This window comes from Triturus cristatus, chromosome 3_2 (genome assembly GCF_964204655.1).
Source record: "Triturus cristatus chromosome 3_2, aTriCri1.1, whole genome shotgun sequence".
NCBI classification, from domain to species: domain Eukaryota; kingdom Metazoa; phylum Chordata; class Amphibia; order Caudata; family Salamandridae; genus Triturus; species Triturus cristatus.
In genome coordinates this window covers 198859719-198879605 of record NC_140584.1, presented here as the reverse complement: position 1 = coordinate 198879605, position 19887 = coordinate 198859719, and the positions used below count along the sequence as shown (strand labels likewise).

General features: G+C 46.4%; 1 protein-coding gene across 1 annotated transcript in view; it reads right to left on the bottom strand.

Moving 5' to 3' along the window:
• Positions 1-19887, bottom strand: part of PARP14 (poly(ADP-ribose) polymerase family member 14) — a 924447-nt gene that overhangs the window by 833005 nt on the left and 71555 nt on the right. The window contains exons 2-3 of the mRNA XM_085647500.1: positions 17687-17817; positions 17559-17592 (exon numbers count right to left, since the gene is read on the bottom strand). Of these exons, the coding sequence (XP_085503626.1) occupies positions 17559-17592; positions 17687-17817 (165 nt within the window). The remainder of the gene's footprint in view (positions 1-17558; positions 17593-17686; positions 17818-19887) is intronic.

Here is a 19887-nt window from a genome sequence, read left to right as displayed (position 1 = left end):
TGGTTGTATGTGTGTGTGGTTGTATGTGTGTGTGGTTGTGGGTGTGTGGTTGTGGGTGCGGTTGTGGGTGTATGTGTGGATGTGTGATTGTGTGTGTGGTTGTATGTGTGTGGTTGTGTGTGTGTAATTGTGTGTGTAGGTGTGTGTGGTTGTGGGGTTGTGGGGATGTGGTTGTGGGGGTGTGGTTGTGGGGGTGTGGGTGTGGTTGTAGGTGTGGTTGTGTGTTAGTGGTTGTGTGTGTGGTTGGGGGTGTAGTTGGATGTGGTTGTGTGTGGCGTGTGGTTGTATAATTGTGTGTGTAGTTGTGTGTGTGGTTGTGGGTGTGTGGTTGTGGGGGTGTGGGTGGGTGTGGGTGTGGTTGGGTGTGTGTGTGGTTGGGTGTGGTTGTGTGTTTGTGGTTGTGTGTGTGGTTGGGTGTGGTGTGTGGTTGCGCGTGTGTGTGTGGTTGGGTGTCCGTGTATTTGCGTGTGGTTGTACGTGTGTGTGTGGTTGTATGTGTGTGTGGGGTTGTGTGTGGGGTTGGGTGTGGTTGTGTGCGTGGTTGTGTGTGTAATTGTGTGTGTAGTTGTGAGTGGTTGTGGGGGTGTGGTTGTGTGTGGTTGTGGGGGTGTGGTTGTGTGTGGTTGTGTGTGTGGTTGGGTGTGGTGTGTGGTTGTGTGTGTGTGGTTGTGTGTCTGTGTGGTTGTACGTGTGTGTGTGGTTGTGTGTGGGGTTATGTGTGGTTGTGTGTTTGTTGTGGGTGTGGTTGTGTGTGTGTGATTGTGTGTATGTGTGGTTGTGTGTATGTGTGGTTGTGTGTGGTTGTGTGTATGTGTGTGGTTGTGTGTGTGGTTTTGGTAGTGTGTGACAGTAATACTAAAAGTATCTCAAAATAAAGGAGCACAAACATCAAGTTTGTGGAAAGACAAAGCACGTAATGGATAATGGATACACACAGCCCATCATCTTAAGAGTTCGATTGCAGCCAATGTGCACTCAAACCTGCCCCCTCCTTGTGAGTTGCACCCCATATTTCAGGAGTTGTAACTGCTGCACCCACCATAGCGCTGAGATCTAAAGCGCTACATAGGTCTAATCGATTAACCAGTCGCCGACATACTGTGCTTTTAAAGAGAATGTGCCAAAAGTTTCTAGCTTCCTCATCATGTCCTCATGAAAGCACCAACGAAAGGACTGCCTAAATGGTGCAACGGACATGAAGCAGCCGCTGCGATCAGAAATAAACACTGTGAATGTTGTCCAGTTTCACAGTAACATTTCTTTAATGTTCTTTAAGTCACAAAACAGTAATACTAAAAGCATCTCAAAATAAAGGAACACAAACATCGAGTTTGTGGAAAGAGAAAGCACATTGTAAGTCAAACAGGGCCAGCAAAGCATTAACACAACATGTTCTTTGATGTTTGACGTTCTTTGAATGAGAACATCAAAAGGGCGCCGCGAAAGTGATCGCGGGCGCTTACTGAGCATGACGAGGTTTGCCAGCCTCTGCTCCTAAGCGCGCGCCAGCGCACATGCACTGTAGCTCTAGGCTGGCCTTGGTAGCATTTTTTGAGCCCTCACAAAAAGTCTCGCCAGACCAGCGCATGCACTGGGTCAGGCGAGACCTAAAAAGGGTCAGTTTTCACTGTGAAAATGTGGTGTGTCCACGTTGCGTTTTAGGCTGTTTCCTGTCGCGGCCACTACACCTACCCACACAAGTGAGGTATCATTTTTATCAGGAGACTTAGGGGAACACAAAATTGTGCAACAACTGTTATTACCTATTGACTTCCAAATGTAAGACAATGTGTAACAAGCATTGGCATAGCCAATAGGTCTCACCTTTGGGACCTTATAAGTGTTTAGCTATGCAACACTTGCATAACTAAATACTTATAAGGTCCCTATTGGCTATGTAAAGCGGCCCTGCGGCCGCGAAAGTGAAAGTGATCGCCATCACGATCACACATCAAAGCTGCCGTGCAGCCGCTAAAGTGAAAGTAATCTCGGTAAAAGTGGCGCGCGCGCCCGCGCACATGCACTGTAGCTCTAGGCTGGCCTGGTAGCACTTTTTGGAGCCCTCTCAATAAGTCTCGCCAGACCAGCGCATGCGCTGGGTCAGGCGAGACCTAAAAAAGAAGTCACTTTGAAAAATTACCTCTAATCCACATGCTGGTATGGGTACCCACAATTTCGGAGATGTGCATATAGGGAATATGCTACTTACCAGTATGCATCTGTTCTTGGCATGTAGAGCTGCAGAGTCACACACTGAGGATAAGATCGCCATCTGGTGTTGGGCTCGGATGATTGCAGGTTGTTGTTGTCTTCAGAAGAAGCCTTTGGTCACGAGGTTGGTGACTCCTCCCCTGGACAACAGTGCGCATGGGCATCCACTCCATCGTCAGATTGTTTTTTCGCCATGATGGGAAAAGATGGAGTGTATAGGAATGAAAGAAAGGATGTCCATGTGCAATGTCTAAGTAAGACAGACGCTGGAACAGATACAGGTCCCGGGGAGGCGGGCGGGCGTGTGTGACTCTGCAGCTCTACATGCCAAGAACAGATGCATACTGGTAAGTAGCATATTCCGTTTGAGGCATATGAGCTGCAGATCACACACTGAGGATAGATTATATAGCAGTGCTTCCCCTTAGCGGTGGTCGCCTGTATCCGTTGCAGCAGTTTGAAATAAAGTTTTTAGGACAGCCTGGCCCACTGAGGCCTGTTGTTTGGCTTGCACATCAACACAGTAGTGTTTAGTGAAGGTATGCGTGGTAGACCACGTGGCTGCCTTGCAAATGTCTTCTAAGAGAATGTTACCTAAGAAGGCCATAGAAGCCCCTATTTTACGCGTGGAGTGCGCCCTAGGGGGAACTGTAAGTGTACGTTTAGCCTTTTGGTAGCATATTTGGATGCATTTAACTATCCACCGGGCTATACCGGATTTGGGGATGAGATTGCCTTTATGTGGTGGTGCGAAAGCAACAAAGAGTTGTTTTGTCTTTCGAAAAGGTTTTGTCCTGTCGATGTAATAAAGCAAGGCTCTTTTGACATCTAAGGTATGTAGGGCCCTTTCAGCTACGGAGTCTGGGTTTGGGAAAAAGACTGGTAGCTCTACTGATTGGTTAAGGTGGAAAGGGGAAATCACTTTTGGAAGAAATTTAGGGTTTGTCCTAAGAACCACTTTGTTACGGTGTAGTTGTAAGAAAGGTTCCTCTAGTGTAAGGGCTTGTATTTCACTTACTCTTCGTAGGGAAGTGATTGCGATAAGGAAAGCTACCTTCCATGTTAGGAATTGTAATTCACATTTGTGCATAGGTTCAAATGGGGGACCCATAAGTCTTGTAAGAACCACATTGAGATTCCACACTGGGGAAGGTGGCAATCTTGGAGGAAGAATTCTTTTGAGACCTTCCATAAACGCTTTGATGGCTGGTACCTTAAAAAGGGACAGGTGTTGCCTATTTTGCAAGTAGGCTGCCAAGGCTGCTAGGTGTAAACGTATAGAGGAATACGCTAGATTGCATCTTTGCAAGTGTAGTAGATAGCAAATGATGTTTTGGATGGAAGCATCCAATGGATGTATGTTATTATTAGCGCAGTAGATGGCAAATCGTTTCCATTTTGCGGCATAACATGCTCTAGTAGTAGGTCGTCTGGCTTCCTTTATGATATTCATACAGTCTGGAGGGAGATTGAGGTATCCGAACTCTAAGACCTCAGGAGCCAGATCGCTAGGTTCAGTGTTTGAGGATCTGGGTGTCTGATTTCTCCATGGTTCTGGGTTAATAGATCCGGGGAGAGGCGTAGCCTTTGATGTGGAACTAAAGATAGTTCCAGAAGTGTGGTGAACCACGGTTGACGTGCCCAAGTGGGAGCTACTAGTATTAGTGTTAGCGACTGTTGTTTCAGTTTGCGTACCACAAATGGAACTAGTGGGAGAGGCGGAAAAGTGTACGCAAATCTGCCTGACCAGTTCATCCATAGGGCATTGCCCTTCGACTGTGGGTGTGGAAACCTGGCGGCGAAGGTTGGGCATTTTGTGTTTTCGGGAGTGGCGAACAGGTCTATGTCTGGTTGTCCCCATTTTTGGAAGAAGGGGAGTAGAACCTTGGGGTGTAATTCCGCTGTGTGTGGCGACTTAGGAGGTCGGCCACCTGATTGTGGATCCCTGGGAGATGTTCTGCTAACAGGTAGATGTTTTGGGGAATTGCCCATCTCCAGATTTGCTGTGCCAGTTGGGACAGTTGGAGAGAATGTGTCCCTCCCTGTTTCTGTATATAATACATTGTCGTCATGTTGTCTGTGCGTATGAGGACAGTTTTGTTCTTTAGGTGTACCTGAAAGGATTTTAGTGCTAGGAACACTGCTAAGAGTTCCAGGTGGTTGATGTGGAGCAGTTTTTGTTGACTGGTCCATCTGCCCTGAGTGGTATGGTGAAGGAGGTGGGCTCCCCACCCTGTGAGAGATGCGTCGGTAGTTAGCACAACTTGTGGAAGAGGCTCTAAGAACGGCCGCCCTTTGGACAGGTTGATGGTGTTCCACCATTTCAGTGAGCGAAGTGAGCGACTGTCCACCAACACCAGATCGGTAAGTTGTCCGTGAGCTTGGTTCCACTGTTGTGCTAGACATTCCTGTAAGGGACGCATTTGAAGTCGTGCGTGTGGGACTATGGAGATGCATGACGCCATCATGCCTAGGAGCTGCATGAACACTCTTGCTGGAAGAGATGGATGAGTTTGAAATTGAGAGATGAGATTTTGTATACTGGCTATCCTGGCAGTGCTGGGATAAGCAATGGCTTTGGATGTATCTATGGTTGCTCTTAGATACTGATGTAAGTGGGAAGGCTGTAGATGGGATTTGGGGTAGTTGATAGTGAATCCCAAATTGTGGAGGGTTTGAATAGTGCGATGAGTGTGGAGAACGCATTTTTGGTGAGTATTGGCTTTTATGAGCCAATCGTCCAGATAGGGGAAGACATGGATCTGTTGTCTTCTGAGGTGCGCTGCCACGACTGCTAAGCACTTGGTGAACACCCTGGGTGCTGTTGGTACTCCGAATGGGAGAACTGTAAATTGATAGTGTTGCCCATCTACCACAAATCGTAGATATTTTCTGTGAGCGGGATGCATAGGGATGTGAAAGTACGCGTCCTTGAGGTCCAATGTGGCAAGGAAGTCTCCCTGTTGTAATAGTGGGAGGACTTGTTGGAGGGTGGTCATATGAAAATGATCCGAATGTATATACTGGTTTAGTAGTCTGAGATCCAGTATGGGCCTTAATGTTTTGTCCTTTTTGGGAATGAGGAAGTATAGAGAATATACCCCTGTTCCCTGATGTTGAAGAGGGACTGGTTCTATCGCATGTTTTTGTAACAGGGATTGAACTTCTTGTTTGAGGAGAGAGAGATGATGTGAGGACATTGGACGTTGTTTGGGTGGTATGTTTGGGGGGGATTGTATGAGTTCGAGGCAGTAGGAATTGTTGGAGCCGCCCCCCGACCGGAGTGGAATGGTCTGGGGGGAGTGGTGGCAAGTCACTGTTTGGTGGCTGGGGAGGTGCGGGTGTTGTTGTTGTTGCCCCGCCCTCGACCTTTGTTATTGTTTCCCCTATAACCTCCTCGGAAATATCCTGTTAGGGGATGTTTGTCCAGAATTTTTAAAGGTGGACGTGGTCTCAGTTCCCGTGTTTTTGGAGCCTCCTCTATAAAAGGAGCGACGAAAGGAACCCCGGGTTTGAGGAGACTGCAGTGCTCCCATAGACTTGGCAGTCTCATTATCCTTCTTCATTTTTTCTAATGCAGTGTCCACTGCAGGGCCAAATAGCTGCTCTTGGTTGAAAGGTTGAGCTAGAATTGCGGTTTGAACCTCCGGTTTAAAACCGGAAATACAGAGCCAGGCATGTCGTCTGAGTAAGACGCTAGTATTGACCGCCCGAGAAGCAGTGTCTGCCGCATCTAAGGCGCATTTAATGGAGGCATTAGATATTAATTTGCCTTCTTGAATGAGGTCAGTGGCCTGGGATTTAAAGGGTTCAGGCAGATGTTGCATAAGGTCCTCAATTTGGTCATAATGCGCCCTATCATACCGGGCTAACAGGGCCTGGGTATTGGCAATACGCCAGTGGTTCGCCGCCTGTGCGGCGACTCGTTTGCCTGAGGCCTCTAAAAGCTTAGACTCCTTGTCCGGGGGAGGCGTTTCTCCAGTTGTCTGTGAGTTAACGCGCTTCCTGGCATTTGATACGACCAAGGAGTCTAAAGGGAGCTGGGCTTTAATGTATGCAGGGTCCTGCGGGGCTGGTCGGTACTTTTTTTCGATGCGTGGGTTGAGAACCCTAGCTCTAACAGGGTCTTTAAAGACTTCAGTGGCATGCTTTATAACCCCTTTAATCATGTATGTGAACAGTTTTTTGTGACTGCTCAAAAGTATCGAGGAGAAAGTCCTCTTCAAGGGGGTCCGTGTGCATTGTGACGCCATGGAATGTTGCTACCCTATTTATTAGTTGGCCAAACCCCAAATGGTCATCAGGAGGGGAGGGCTTGGAGGGGTAGGTAGTGGGGTCAGGCATGTCAGGCATTGGATAAGACCAGTCATCTACTGGTGCTGTGTCTGGAAATGTAAAAGGGTCGTTTGGATCAACAGGATCATTAAATAAATCAGGGTCCGCCCCTCCCCCTAAGTCATCATGATCATCCTGTGGAGGAGGTGAATGATAGGGAGATGGTAAAGGTAAAGGAGAAGGAGGAGGAGGAGGAGGGGGGGGGGACGGGTTAGGAGGTAATACAGGAGAGGAAGGACGAAGTGGTGAAGTAGCACAGTCCTTTTTCCGTATGGGAGCTGGAGGTGGTGTGATGTCCAGCTTCCGTTTCTTGTATGGGACGGCAGTCACATGTCCAGTTTCGGGATTGATATAGATCCGCTTTTGAGTAGGATCAGGGCGAAAAAGTTCATCCGGCTCCGAAGGTGGTGGCGGTGATGGCCGTTTCGGGTCTTTATGAACTTTTTTTGGTGTGGACGTAGTTTTCGGTGCGGATGGATTTTTCGGTGCCGATGGATTTTCCGGTGCCGATGGATTTTTCGGTGCGGATGGATTTTTCGGCGCCGATGGCTTCGGTGCCGAGGGACTTTTAGGCATCGATGTCGAAGAACGTTTCGGCGCCGGTGGAGACTTCGGTGCCGAGGAACGTTTCGGTGCCGAAGGAGATTTCGGTCTTGAAGCCTGTTTCGGTGCCGACAGTGGTTTTTTCGGTGCCGAAGGTGTTATAGGTACAATCACATGAGGTTTGCTCGAGCCCGAGCCACCTACAGGCTTAGATGTCTTCGGAGCCGGGCCCGAGGGCGGGGCTTCTGAGGAGGATTTCCGGTCGCGACTGGGCCCAGCTGGCGGAGTCTTGACCAATGTCTTTTTGGATGGGGCAGGGGCAGGGGGGGGGTACTCACACACTGCCCTGGAGTGATGAGGTCATCGGAATCGTCGGCCTCGGACACGATCTCGAGATCTTCGGTGTCATCTTCAGGAACATCCTGAGCAAAGATGTCCTCCGGTTCTGTAGCTGGTTTGGCCATAATATGGCGTTGAGCTCTTCGGTCCCGGAGGGTCTTCTTGGAACGGAAAGCGGCACAAGCTGGACAGGTCGATTCGTTGTGTTCCGGCGACAGGCAGAGGTTACAAACCTCGTGGTGGTCACTGTGGGGGAACTTCGCTCCACACTGGGGGCATTTTTAAAGGGTGTCCTGTCCATCAGCCGCTTCCGGAACCGGTCCGAGTTGATTTCGATGTCGATGGAATGAAGATTGAAGAGTTAAATCGATTGCTGGAAGTTTTCTGCTGGAGCGGAAAAAGTTCATCCGGACCCAATGGCGGAAAAAAACAATCTGACGATGGAGTGGATGCCCATGCGCACTGTTGTCCAGGGGAGGAGTCACCAACCTCGTGACCAAAGGCTTCTTCCGAAGACAACAACAACCTGCAATCATCCGAGCCCAACACCAGATGGCGATCTTATCCTCAGTGTGTGATCTGCAGCTCATATGCCTCGAACCTAGTGTTTCTAAACTCCATATTTTGTTCCGATTTCAGAAATAAATAGGTGACTTTCATACCGATTTTTCCCTGTTTATATTTTTCCAAATGAATTGCTATATACCCGGTACACAATAAAAAAACATTGCAGGACGCTTCTCAGTTATTGACTCTGGGTTCATCGGGTTCTTGGTGAACCTACAAGTCCTATATATCCCCACAACCAGAAAGGTCCAGCGGATGTAACTGTATATTGCTTTCAAACATCTGTCATACTTCGTAGAAGTTACAGGTAAAAACCTTGGCACAAATGGCTGTTTTTTTTTGTTCAACTCATTTTCAATTTTTTCTATTTTCAACTGTTAGTTTCTATAGGAAAACCTTGAAGGATCTACACAAATGACCCCTTGCTGAATTCAAAATGGTGTCGACTTTTCAGAAATGTATAGCTTTCCAGGATCCATTATTGCTTTCATACCCATTTTTACCATTAACCTTAAGGAGGTTGAAAGCACGAAAAATAGCAAAAATAGGTTATGTACCAGAAAAATGCCAAAACTGTGTAAAAAAAAAATTTGTTTTCTGACAAACGTCTGCTTGTCACTAAAAGCTGGGGTGATGGTAATTTAAGCACCACAACCCTTTTGTTGATACCATTTTCAGGGGGGAAAAACAGACGCTTTCATCTGTAGCCCTGTTTCCCCATTTTTCCCAAAAAAACAAAATGTTGCTGTATGTTGGCTAATTTATGGGTCCCCACCAGGAGAATCCACAAACCCTGGGTACCTTCAGAGTCCCTGTGATGTTGGAAGAAAAGGACGCAAATTTGGCGTGGATACCTTATGAGTCATAAAGTTACAGGGGCCTAAGCGCGAACTACCCCAAATAGCCAAAAAAAGGCTTTGAACGGGGTGGGGAGGCCTAGCAGCAAAGGGATTTAAAACCAGGATCCGATAGTTCACAGGAAATATTGCATATGGGGTATCCAACTTAGTTCCTTAGGCCAAATCCATGCCTGATGCGCTGAATAACCACGGTGTGAAAAAGAGAATCATGTGAACTCATTGGATGTGAAGGTATGTGTAAACTCTGGAAATCTGAATAAATGAAGCACTGCTGGATTAGGCTCCATATTGTAGTATCACTTTTACGCTATCAAAAGCCTTCGTGGTACGGGAACACATGATCCTGTCGCAATCATTTTTTGGGCATCCAGGGCTTCTTGGATTTGTTGCCCCCACTAACTACAACATGATCAATCTGATCAGAGTGCAACCACTTGTAAAAATTAAATTCCTGAACTGGATCAAGGTGTTTCCAGGCAGGGCCGGTCCTAGGATATGTGGGGCTGTTTTGAATGTGGCTTCTCACCAATAAGCCACACCCAATCCCTGCACTCCCACCTGGGAGGCAAATATACCACTGCACCTTTGAATAATATACACTTTTGAGCATGTCTTACCACCCCTGGCACAGCAAGACTTCAACACAAAACAACCAGCACCTTTTGAAAAGGGGTTTTATTCAACAAAATGCAAAGACTATCAGTTTTAGAATAAGGCTTGGGGTTTATTACATAATACTCTCTAAACAAAGGCTATCTCAGATACCAAATGCATAAGATTCAAATATATGTAGCAAACTTATAATCTAAAGGCACAAATCAATAACTGAGCAAACTTTAATACTGATTAATAAACAAGCAATAACTGATATAAGAGAAGATACACTGGACGTCCTGCAAGAGATCAGAAAGATATATATATATATACAGTAGAGGATCACTCTGGATGTGCACCTCCCACACCACAAAGAAAACACCTCAAACGATCACAGCCACTGGCTCACATCACAATGGCAAAAACCACAAAACTCAATACATCACCTGGTGCATACACTGCCCACTTCTGACCGGGGGAATCACAGCCGGGGTTCAGAGCTCAGCACCAGGGTTCATAGTCCGAGATAGACACGTCTGCCCTCGCTCGGAATCCAAACTCCCAGTTTCCCAGCCTGCAACCCTCAGCTTTAAACACACTAGAAGATTCGTGAAAGACCTCCTCCCACCGCCAGAGGAATTTTACCAGAACTGGCCAAGTTCCAAGCAAGCATCCTCATGGCAGTAAGGAGCGCTCAAGTCTCTTCCTCCATTCGCACTTCTTCCAGCCTCTGTCTTGACGAAGCCCTCACAAGACCTTCCACAGTACACTAAACAAAAACAATCGCTCAGGAAAACAGCAAGACCTTGAATGTGAATAACCCAAACAACTTGCAAGCGCTGCTGTGCACGCATCAGCAAGGCAAAGTCCGACATGAGGCCCAGCCAAAGGCAATAGTCAGCACCTATAATTCTCATCCACACAACTTACAAGCACCACTGTGCACACAGAAAAGTTTGAAGCAAGGTAAAGTCAGAAGGCAGGATGACCTGAGGCCATGTCAAAGAAAGACAGCAAGATTACAGGATGGAAGATTAGCAAGTATACGCAGGACCATCCTACATTAAGGCTAGGGTAAAATCACACTAAAGTCAGTTAAAATGGTGGCGGTTGGAGGTCATCATAGGGTGCCAGACTACAAGAGTGGCTCTTTCACTACAGGGGCCTCGGGCAGAATAGGAACATTCGAGGCCCCTATAATTTGCATACGATTTAACCTCACAGGAAGTGATATCATAGGAAGTAATATTAATTGGCCATTATTTATATGGCATTTATGAATCAGCTTTGCAAGAAGCTAGTTACCTACTTTTGATATCAGTAAAAATGGTTAAAATAGCATTAGTAATCCTAATAAAATGTACATAGATATTAAATTGCAATTAAGTAGATTGAATGAAATGTAAATGTAGTTTAAATGAATTATTGGTTATTGTTCTATTGAATGGGATGAATGAAAAGGATATGCTAACCTGGCATTCTGATTCTGACATTAAGAGATGTCCAAAGGAGAGGTGCAGACTTTACTAATGTGGACAAAGGACAGTTTTAAGGTTTTTTTTCAAAAGACTGGAGCTACACCATAGCTCAGGAGTGAGATAGTTCCAGTCCTGCACAACTAGAAAGAAGAAGGATCTGCCTCCAATCAGGGCCATCTAAATTTTAGGATGGCACTGGAGTTTGGATGGCAGAGTATGGGGTACTGGAATGAACGTGAGGAGTGCTGTAGAAAGAGAGAACCTTTTTAATGCAGTGCACAACGACAAATGGATTGTACTTGTAGATAGAGGGTTTCAGACCAAAAACCCAGCAGACAGCAGAAAGGTGAGAAGAAATGGCATAGCGTTGCAGCCATCTCAGATGAGGAACCTAGCACAGTTCTGACTGATTGAAGAGTACTTAATGCAAAAGGCGGGAAGCCCAAGAAAGCGGGCATTTGCATAATCTAGTGAGAAGATAATTGACTGTATAACAGCCTCACCGCAGTGAGAGGGCAGAAAAGGAATGATTTTCTGTTGCTTATAGATGTAGTAAAGGCAAGCGGATGAAACATAGATGCTGGAAAATGAATCCAAGATTTTTTTGCTGACTCTGCCAATGTGGGCAATTGACCTACTTTCATCAGCCACCAAAGAGAAACCCATATGGTGTGAGATCCTTTAAAAATGAGAACCCTTGATGTGTCACTATAAGGTTTTAATGAATTTGTCTTCATTCAGAAATCAACTGCTAGCATGCACGTACAAACATATTCTTTGGCAGAGACCTGATTGCCTCTGAGGGAAATCATGTTTGGTTATCAATATGTGCAAGATATCAGCAAGAAATCAAAGGGCTGTATGAGTAAGGCTAACTGGGGATGATAAAGATTAAATAGCGGAGACCCAATAAAATCCACAGGCCAGAGGTTTAGTACTTAACAGAAATAGTTGGCGAGTGGATTGTTCCATGTAGGCTGCATTGCAGCCTACATGGAGAAAGGGCAGAGTGAGCATGACTGGTTTGGGCGGCCCCAGAGAGCTGACCAAACAGTCAGCGCCCTCAGGAGTGGGCAAGCCACTCCTCCCCTGCCCTAGAGCAGCCTCGCCTGCCCCCCAACCAAACCCATCTGCTTTCTCGCACTGCAAGAAGCAGAAAAACTAAATGGTAGTTATTACCATTTTATGTTTCTGCTTCCCGCACTACGAGAAAGCAGTGGGGCGACGCTCCTCCTCCCTAGTGGAGGAGCCGCCCCTGTACAGAACAGTACACAATATAGAGAGATGATTACTGGGGGAGAATGTTGCAGACCGGAAAGTGTATTGATTGAAAGGGTCAAATGGAGCACAAGGTAAAGTGGGGATTACAGAAGGAAGAAGGGAAAATACCGGAGTGCAGTTCTTACATGGGAATGAGGCACAGGAAAGTGGTGCAGACTGGTTAGAATAGATCACACATGTAGCTGAACATATTTATGGAACCTGAGCCACAAATACTATCTTCTGCCACTATTCAAAGTGGGGAGGGTTAGTGCCCAAAACCACTGGGAAGGGTAAAGGTTGCCCGGCACACCACAATTTATTGTATGTTTTATTAGGGACATCTGCATTTTAAAGTTCACCAGTCTCCCTGCCTCTTACCTTTTTTGGATGGATTCTGTTCCTCTTACATCGTTGTCTTTTGCATGCAATACCCTTCACATCACCTGTCTACCACCTGGTTTGCATTAATTCTGCACATTACATCTATCTCTCCTCTTCCCCTGTCTCCTTTTCCGCCAGCCCAGGGCTTTAAGTGGGCTGAAAAAAATGGGTGGGTCTCTAAAAGAAGTGTGGACTATGTAATTAAGGGCGTAGCTTAAACACAACTTGAATTTCTGTGATTCCCATAGTGTTCCATCTGATTGGTACTTTGGTTCCTCTCTGTGCTTTCTGTGATTGAATCCAGACATATAACACAACAACTGACATACACCTAAAAACAGCCAGGAGTATTGGTTTTGTCAATTGTTGTTAGCTGTTTAAGCTAAAAAAGTAACAACAATAAATTATTTTACTTTCATCTTGTCACTGTTTTGACCAATAATTAACTTCTTCACACACATTTGCATTGAATGACAACTGGAATGCAGGACCATTGCTCTTTGTGCTCTGCAGAGAGGCCATATATTGAATGATCATGTAATCTGAAAACCTATTTAACCCACAGACAGGTACAGTGCGAGAGCCTCAACTTCAAAGTGCTCAACTGTAGTCTGTTTTAAACACCTGGAGGGGACTCAGTACAAACTGTGCATCATCCAAGAGTAATATGCTGTGAAATGAAATACAGAAACACACATGCTGGAAATAGCTAGCACTCTTGGGGAATGCAAGATTAAGTAAAACATAGGAAATATAAACAGGAATAAAATCACTGCCATAGATTACCCTAACATCAGGGCCACTGGAATCATGCAGCAGGAGAGGACTAAATTATGTGGCAGGGCGACCAAATTATGTGGCGAGAAAAGGGAAACTTATGCGGCATAATGCGGCACATTTTGAAATAGTATTACTTCATTTTTTTGCCATTTTTAGGTCTCGCTGAGCCAGCGCATGCGCTGCCCTGCAATAAATTTAGTGTATGGGTTTTCAAAGTGCTGCCACAGGCTTTTGGTGGCCTAGCGCTTGCTTTCACGCGAGCGTGCACGCGCGCAGCCGCCATTTGTCTTTGATCGCGATCACTTTCACTTTCGCTGGTCGCGCGGCCGTGTCACTTTAACAGCCGCGCGGCCAATGCTTGTACTATCAGCTCACTGGTGAGCGACATAACGCGGCCCAGCCTGAGAACATCTCTCGCAGGACGTGACCACATGGGTGTGTTGAAGAAAGCCAATTAAGGCAGCTATTTATGATTCGCTAGTCAACACACTGCAGACAAGACCCAAATCCCCTTTGACAAGCCTCACCCATCCCACAGCCATCACTGCACCTCTTTCCAGAGTTTAGCAAACAAAGGCTGGTCGAGTTCAACCTTTTGAGAAGCATTTAAAAAGCACGTTCTTACCGGTGCTTTATGTCAGAGTGGATGACATACTGTCCTCGTTCAGTGTATGCAAAGCGTCTGTGGTTAGCAACAAACGTACGTGCGCGCACACGTACACACACACACACACACACACACACACACACTACTGAGGTGGGCTCCCTCCCCTACCGCGGGAGACAAGTCACAAATCACCCAAGTCCAAGGCATAAATCAACGGCGCGGGAGGAGTCTTTTACTACCTGCTTTTAAGGACAGGTCTTCTCCATTCCCCACTTTAGGGTGTTAAATGAAGGCCGTAAAAACATTAACCCTCATTTCCTAATGAGGCCTGTTGCCTAAACTGACAGTGAAGATAGCGATCCATCAGCAGAATCGCACAGTCGCCTGTGTACTATGTGGATTATGTGGCAAATGCAGCAGATGTATAATTATGCGAAAATCGGCACTGCCGCACAATTGCATAATTCCAGTGGCCCTACGTAACATGCAGCATCAGACTGGGACAGAAAATAGGCTCCCGGGACCAAAATAAAAGGGGCACCCATTAGTGAATTAGTTAGCTAGAAAAGTGTCTAAAGTTTGCAAACTAGGACAGGTTTCAACTTGTAAAGACATGCTGTCTAAGTTTTTTGTAAGGTATGGAAGACTGCATTGATTTGAGTTTGCTGCAGGCAGTGTTTGCTTTAATATCATGAAAATCAACAGTAAAAACTGGCTCATCTGACCATAAAGCAGGTCAACAAAGAGCCAAAAAAGCGGGCTACATACTGACTTGACAGAAGGGCTTTAAGTTGGATAAAAAAACTGGGGGGGAGGGTGGTCTTTAAAAAGGGCATGGCTGATGTCATTAAGGATGTGGCTTAAAAACATGTAAACTATAAATCTGTGCACAGCATAGCATGCCGCTTGACTGGTATTTTGCTGCTTCTGTGTAACACACAAAAAAGGCCTGAGGAGGTTTAACGACCTGCAGGGGGCAACTACCCTCGTAGTACATTTGGCAAAGCAAACGAGCCACCCTGGGTCGGACTAGTAACAACGGAGTGCAAAGAGGTCCCTTTTTAAAGCACGAATTCCTGCGGGTGGGGAGGGAATTGGTCCCTTCAAAAGGGACCTCTTTTCACTCTGTTATTAATCCGACCCAGGGTGGCCCGTTTGTGTTGCCATTTTGCTGCAACTATCATTGCCTCCAGATGAATATTACAAGTAAAATTATACCTACAACAAGCCAGGACTATTGGCTTTGCCAGTGGTTATTAGTTGCATAAGATGAATAAGCAGCATCTGCGGCTTAGTGTAAATAATATTGATAATGCTTCCGTTCTGACATGATGAGACTGTGAAAGAACTATAACGAGTCTCGAAGTTACATTAAAGGCAGAGAAGGGTGGCACTGCTGCAGAGTTAAGATTTTTTTTTCACTCCGAGGGTGAGGGCAAAAATGGAGAGTGGGCCCGTCTCAGCACCTGATTTTTAGAATTGCCGGTGCTGTGCACTGGCAGGACCCGGCCCACTTAAAGCCCTGCCTTATAGATTAGACTGTCGGGCACAGCCTGATTGCCCTATCGACCAGTCTGACCCTGCTGACATGTAATACATTCGCAGTTCTTAATTTGAGCCGGTGGTTTCCGGTGCTCAGGACTGGCACTTAATCATCAACACCGGTGCTTGAGCACTAGTTAAGAACACAATCAGTTTTGGTGGGCGCCAGGAGATTAAAGGATTCACCCCGAATCACAAGATGTTGAGCCGATGCGAAGACTCAAACCTGATTTCGAAGTCGGAAGGGGAAGAATGAGAGGAGATAAATGAAGTGGAGATAGATGGGGATGGGGATGAGTTAAAGGAGGAGAGCCGTGGGAGGGAGGGAGAGAGAGAGAGAGAGAGAGAGAGAGAGAGAGAGAGAGAGAGAGAGAGAGAGAGAGAGAGAGAGAGAGAGAGAGAGAGAGATTAAAAGAATAAAGTATAAAAGGTGTGTCAGAGGCTTTGAGAGAAGTACAAAAGGTAGGCTGACGAAATGAACACAGCTGAGTCTAGAAATTATGAGGAGGGTTGTGCTGTTCAGAATGTACACCATTCAACAAACTTTCCCGGTTTTCCTTTGCCAAGTTTTTTCTCTTCCTAGCAAGATAATTTTCTCATTAACAGAACCTAGCCAAGTCAGTGTGATTCACGCTACTTCCTTATGTCATAATTCCGTGCATTAAACGAATGCAGACATTTCTGTGTAAGTCTTATTTTGCAGAGCAGTTTTGCAGGGAAAAACAACTTCTTTCTATTTACTAAGTATACATTTTGCATCAGTATTTTTGTATTGCTAACTGTCGGTGAGGCAAAAATTGTCACCAAAGAACCGATTTTCATGCTGATGTTCTTCCCTGCAAAACTGCTCTGCAAAACGGACACTTACACAGAAATGTCTGCGTTCGTTAGGCCACATCCCCTCCCCACTTGAATGGTTTGTGGGTTCTGTGTTAAGCAGTGTTACAGGAGAAATGGGCTGGTTGAAGTTGCCTATTGCCAAGAGCCCCTGCACTTCTGTTTTGTTTTTTTTTTACAAATTAACCACTGATTCATTGTGCAGACACTTGGATCAATGTTTTTGCAGGCAACGTTAAGAACATGAATATAGGGCCTGATAGGGGCCCTTTTCAATGTCCATTTTAATTTGCTACCGTGTCTAAGACTTGAGTGGCCCAGCACACTTTAAACCCTGCTTCATCCACTCTTACAAGCCGATTCTGCTCCTCTGCCTGCACTTCTTGGCTCACTGCCATACTCACATCTATCTGCTCCCCCTTACTTTATTTTGTTGATCTTACCCCTTTTATTCACCTCTCTGCTCCCTTTCCCCCTCCTCCTAGGTGAGCAGTTTCCATTGTGATGCGCCGCCATTCTATCCTTTGATGTGCGCCCTGCAGGATATCCTGCTTTTCATTCATACAGGGTGCACTTCACAAGCACTTTAAGTACCTGTCTAATGCGCTGTCATCAACATGCAGATGCAGCCATTAGGCCCACAGAGAGGGGCCAGCAGGGGAGATTGATAAAAAAAAAAAAAAACTCCCAGGGGACCCCCTGGGCCTCGGAACTTCTGATGTCTTTAAAGGTGCGAGGCCCCATGGCTGCGAGCAGACGTGGGGTCCTGGGCAGCTGCGCATGCCTAGCGCCAGCCCTGAGGGACCGGAGTCCTCGTTCCTCCTGGTTAGATTTCGTTTGTAGGGCTATGTGCAAGTTTGCTGCTGCGGCACCATTCAGCTTAAGGAAAGAAGTCAAGTGTTGTGGTGACAAATTGTCCTTATTCCTTTAAGGACAATTTGTCTATGTCGCGCGCCTGTTCTCAGGCGCTGTTGTGATTTGCATACGCCATTCATTCTGGAGTTCTCGTGCTTCTGCGAGTTTGACAGTTGCAGCGGGAACACCAGGATGAGCGGTTGTGGGTTTTTCATTCTCCATGCTTAAAACCTAATAAAGGACTTCAAACTAGACTTACGCATAAGGATCATCATTTTCACATCAGAACCCACTTTTAACATCAAGGTGAGTCTAACTTCCAAACATGGCAAGTAACATGAACCAAAAATACATATATTTATTTACCTGGTTCTTGAGGTTCGTCGGTTGACATGGGTTCCTAGCAAAAGAACGTAAACAACATAGCGGTTAATTCTCCTAACGTGCAGAAACGCCATATGCAAATACCTAAAATATGTGTTTTTAATACTTACGGGGTCACCCTCCGGGACGTCTCTGGTTCGATGGTGCTCTTCGGTCTCTAGCAGTTGGACGTCCAATATCAACTTTCGTTTTTCAGGCATGTCGATTGAGTGAACTTCGTTGGCTAGAACTCGCTGTCTCACTGTAACACAGCAAAGCAAAAGGCAAACACGAGCTTTAGTATACTCACGACACTGGGTCCCTTGACATTTAAAATATTGTTGCACTTTGGTTATGAGAGAGTCGTAATCTTGCCACTCGCAGGGGGGGGGGGGGGCGCACTTGCAAGACCTTTGGTCCCAGAGCCTAACGCAGCGGAGCCTATTTACATTAGGACGGTGGTGAACTGAATTATCACCGTTTGTATCAATATGGGGGCCATAATACGGGCCACTTCCTGACAGAAAGTGGCTTCGGGCACAAACAAATGAAGCCCTGTCATGCACAGGGGTGGGGAAGGGGGGTATGAAGGGCTAACACCTCTATATTTTCTGCTTGTATCGCTTTGCATGCTGGAACTTGTAGGCCTGACCACTAAGTCCAAGGATGAAAGTGGTGTGAGATTGAAACGCCCAGGCAGGCTTAAAACCTACCTGGAATCAGGCGCGCAACGCCCATTGGGCTCAAAGGGCTTCAGGGCACCTTCGTATGTGGCAGCCCGGAACGAAACAGCTTCCCGGGCACACACTCAGCCACACCCGAGTATTTCACAGGTCTTTAAAACACCATTTGCTTGTAAATGCCTATTGGTGGAAGACTTAACCCGCCACGAAATTTTTTCAAGTACCCCCAACTCCCCCCCCCCCCCCCCCCCCCCGAAATTTTGCTCTAGTTGCGCCTCTGCCTGGAATACGATAAAACAGCACCATCTGGGCTATCTCAATGACCCAAGGAAACTGAGGTGTTGTTGGTGGTAGCTATCTCTTAAATAAGGCAACCTAGAAAGCTGCCCCCACCCGGGTACCCGGCTCTGGGGGAAACATGGAGACAAATAAATTATTAACTAACCAGAGACCGGTGAGTTACGCGATCGTTGACGAGATGCACGTGCGCCCCGCAGATACTGGTTCGAAACTTCGAATCCCAATACGGGTGATTCAAGGCTTCAACCCTTCAAAGTCAATAAACTATTTGCAGGACTACGGCACGGCAAAATGAAGAGGCCAAAAGCAGGATTTTATCATAAATGTCAATATAACATGTCCGGAGTTCGACATAACCACAAACGATCACCATTCAAGAGCGATCTCCGCTCTGAACTGCTTCGAAGGCTCACTTCTTAATGCAGATCTATGATTAGTATTTACTATATATAACCGAGAACGTGGATAAGGTACATATATACACACAGCGAAGCAATTCCAACCAGACTGTGGCTTAAAGTTCAATCATTCATAACACACGCAGATTGTAACGATAAGCATAGCCCACAAGTGGCACCAAGCTATGAGGGTCTCCGTAAATCAGTTCTATTTCTTTAAGTTAGCAGCCCTTTGGATCTTGGGACTCTGTCATAGCGGTATGGGCTAACCAGCTACGTAGGCACAGTGCTTTGAGCTAAAACACAGGACTGGCCGAAGGTGACCTTCTAGACATGGAGCCATCCAAAAGCAATATACTCATCACGCTTGGCCCAGCGCAGCTGAAGGGACCCAAGGCCTTCCAAAGCGAACCAGCTGAAAAGAGCACCCCGCAAATAGAGAGGTTCCATTAATCGTTCTTAGAGGACCGTTTGTATTTAGCATCTTGGTATTAAGTGTGGTATTAAGTGTGGTCTCCCCTCTGCTCATTTGTCCCATTTCCCCCCTTGGCGAAAAGCCCAGCTCCCAGCAGTGGTGGCCTACCTGCGTGGCATTGGTTTTTGGGAGAGGCAATGGTTTATAAGCCTGAGTTGTACAGCTATCACGGTCTTGTTTTTCGCATCCCCTGGAAACGGACCGTGCGGAGGCTGTAAAACTCCTATCACCGACGCCCTATTCTGGTAAAGGCCAAGAATTAAGGGTGGAAGTAAAGTGAAATAAATTACCATTATCACCCGAAGGCACAATATGTTTATTCATTTCCTCCTGCTAGGAGAGGTTTAGGTGGGTGCGGGCTGGCTGGAGGGCTATTTGGCCTGCTTGCGGTCCAGATCTTCTAGTCCTACCCCGGGGTTGCCCATGGATGTGCAGTTCAGTGGGGTGCAGCTTGTTTGAGTCGCTGGCCCTTAGCA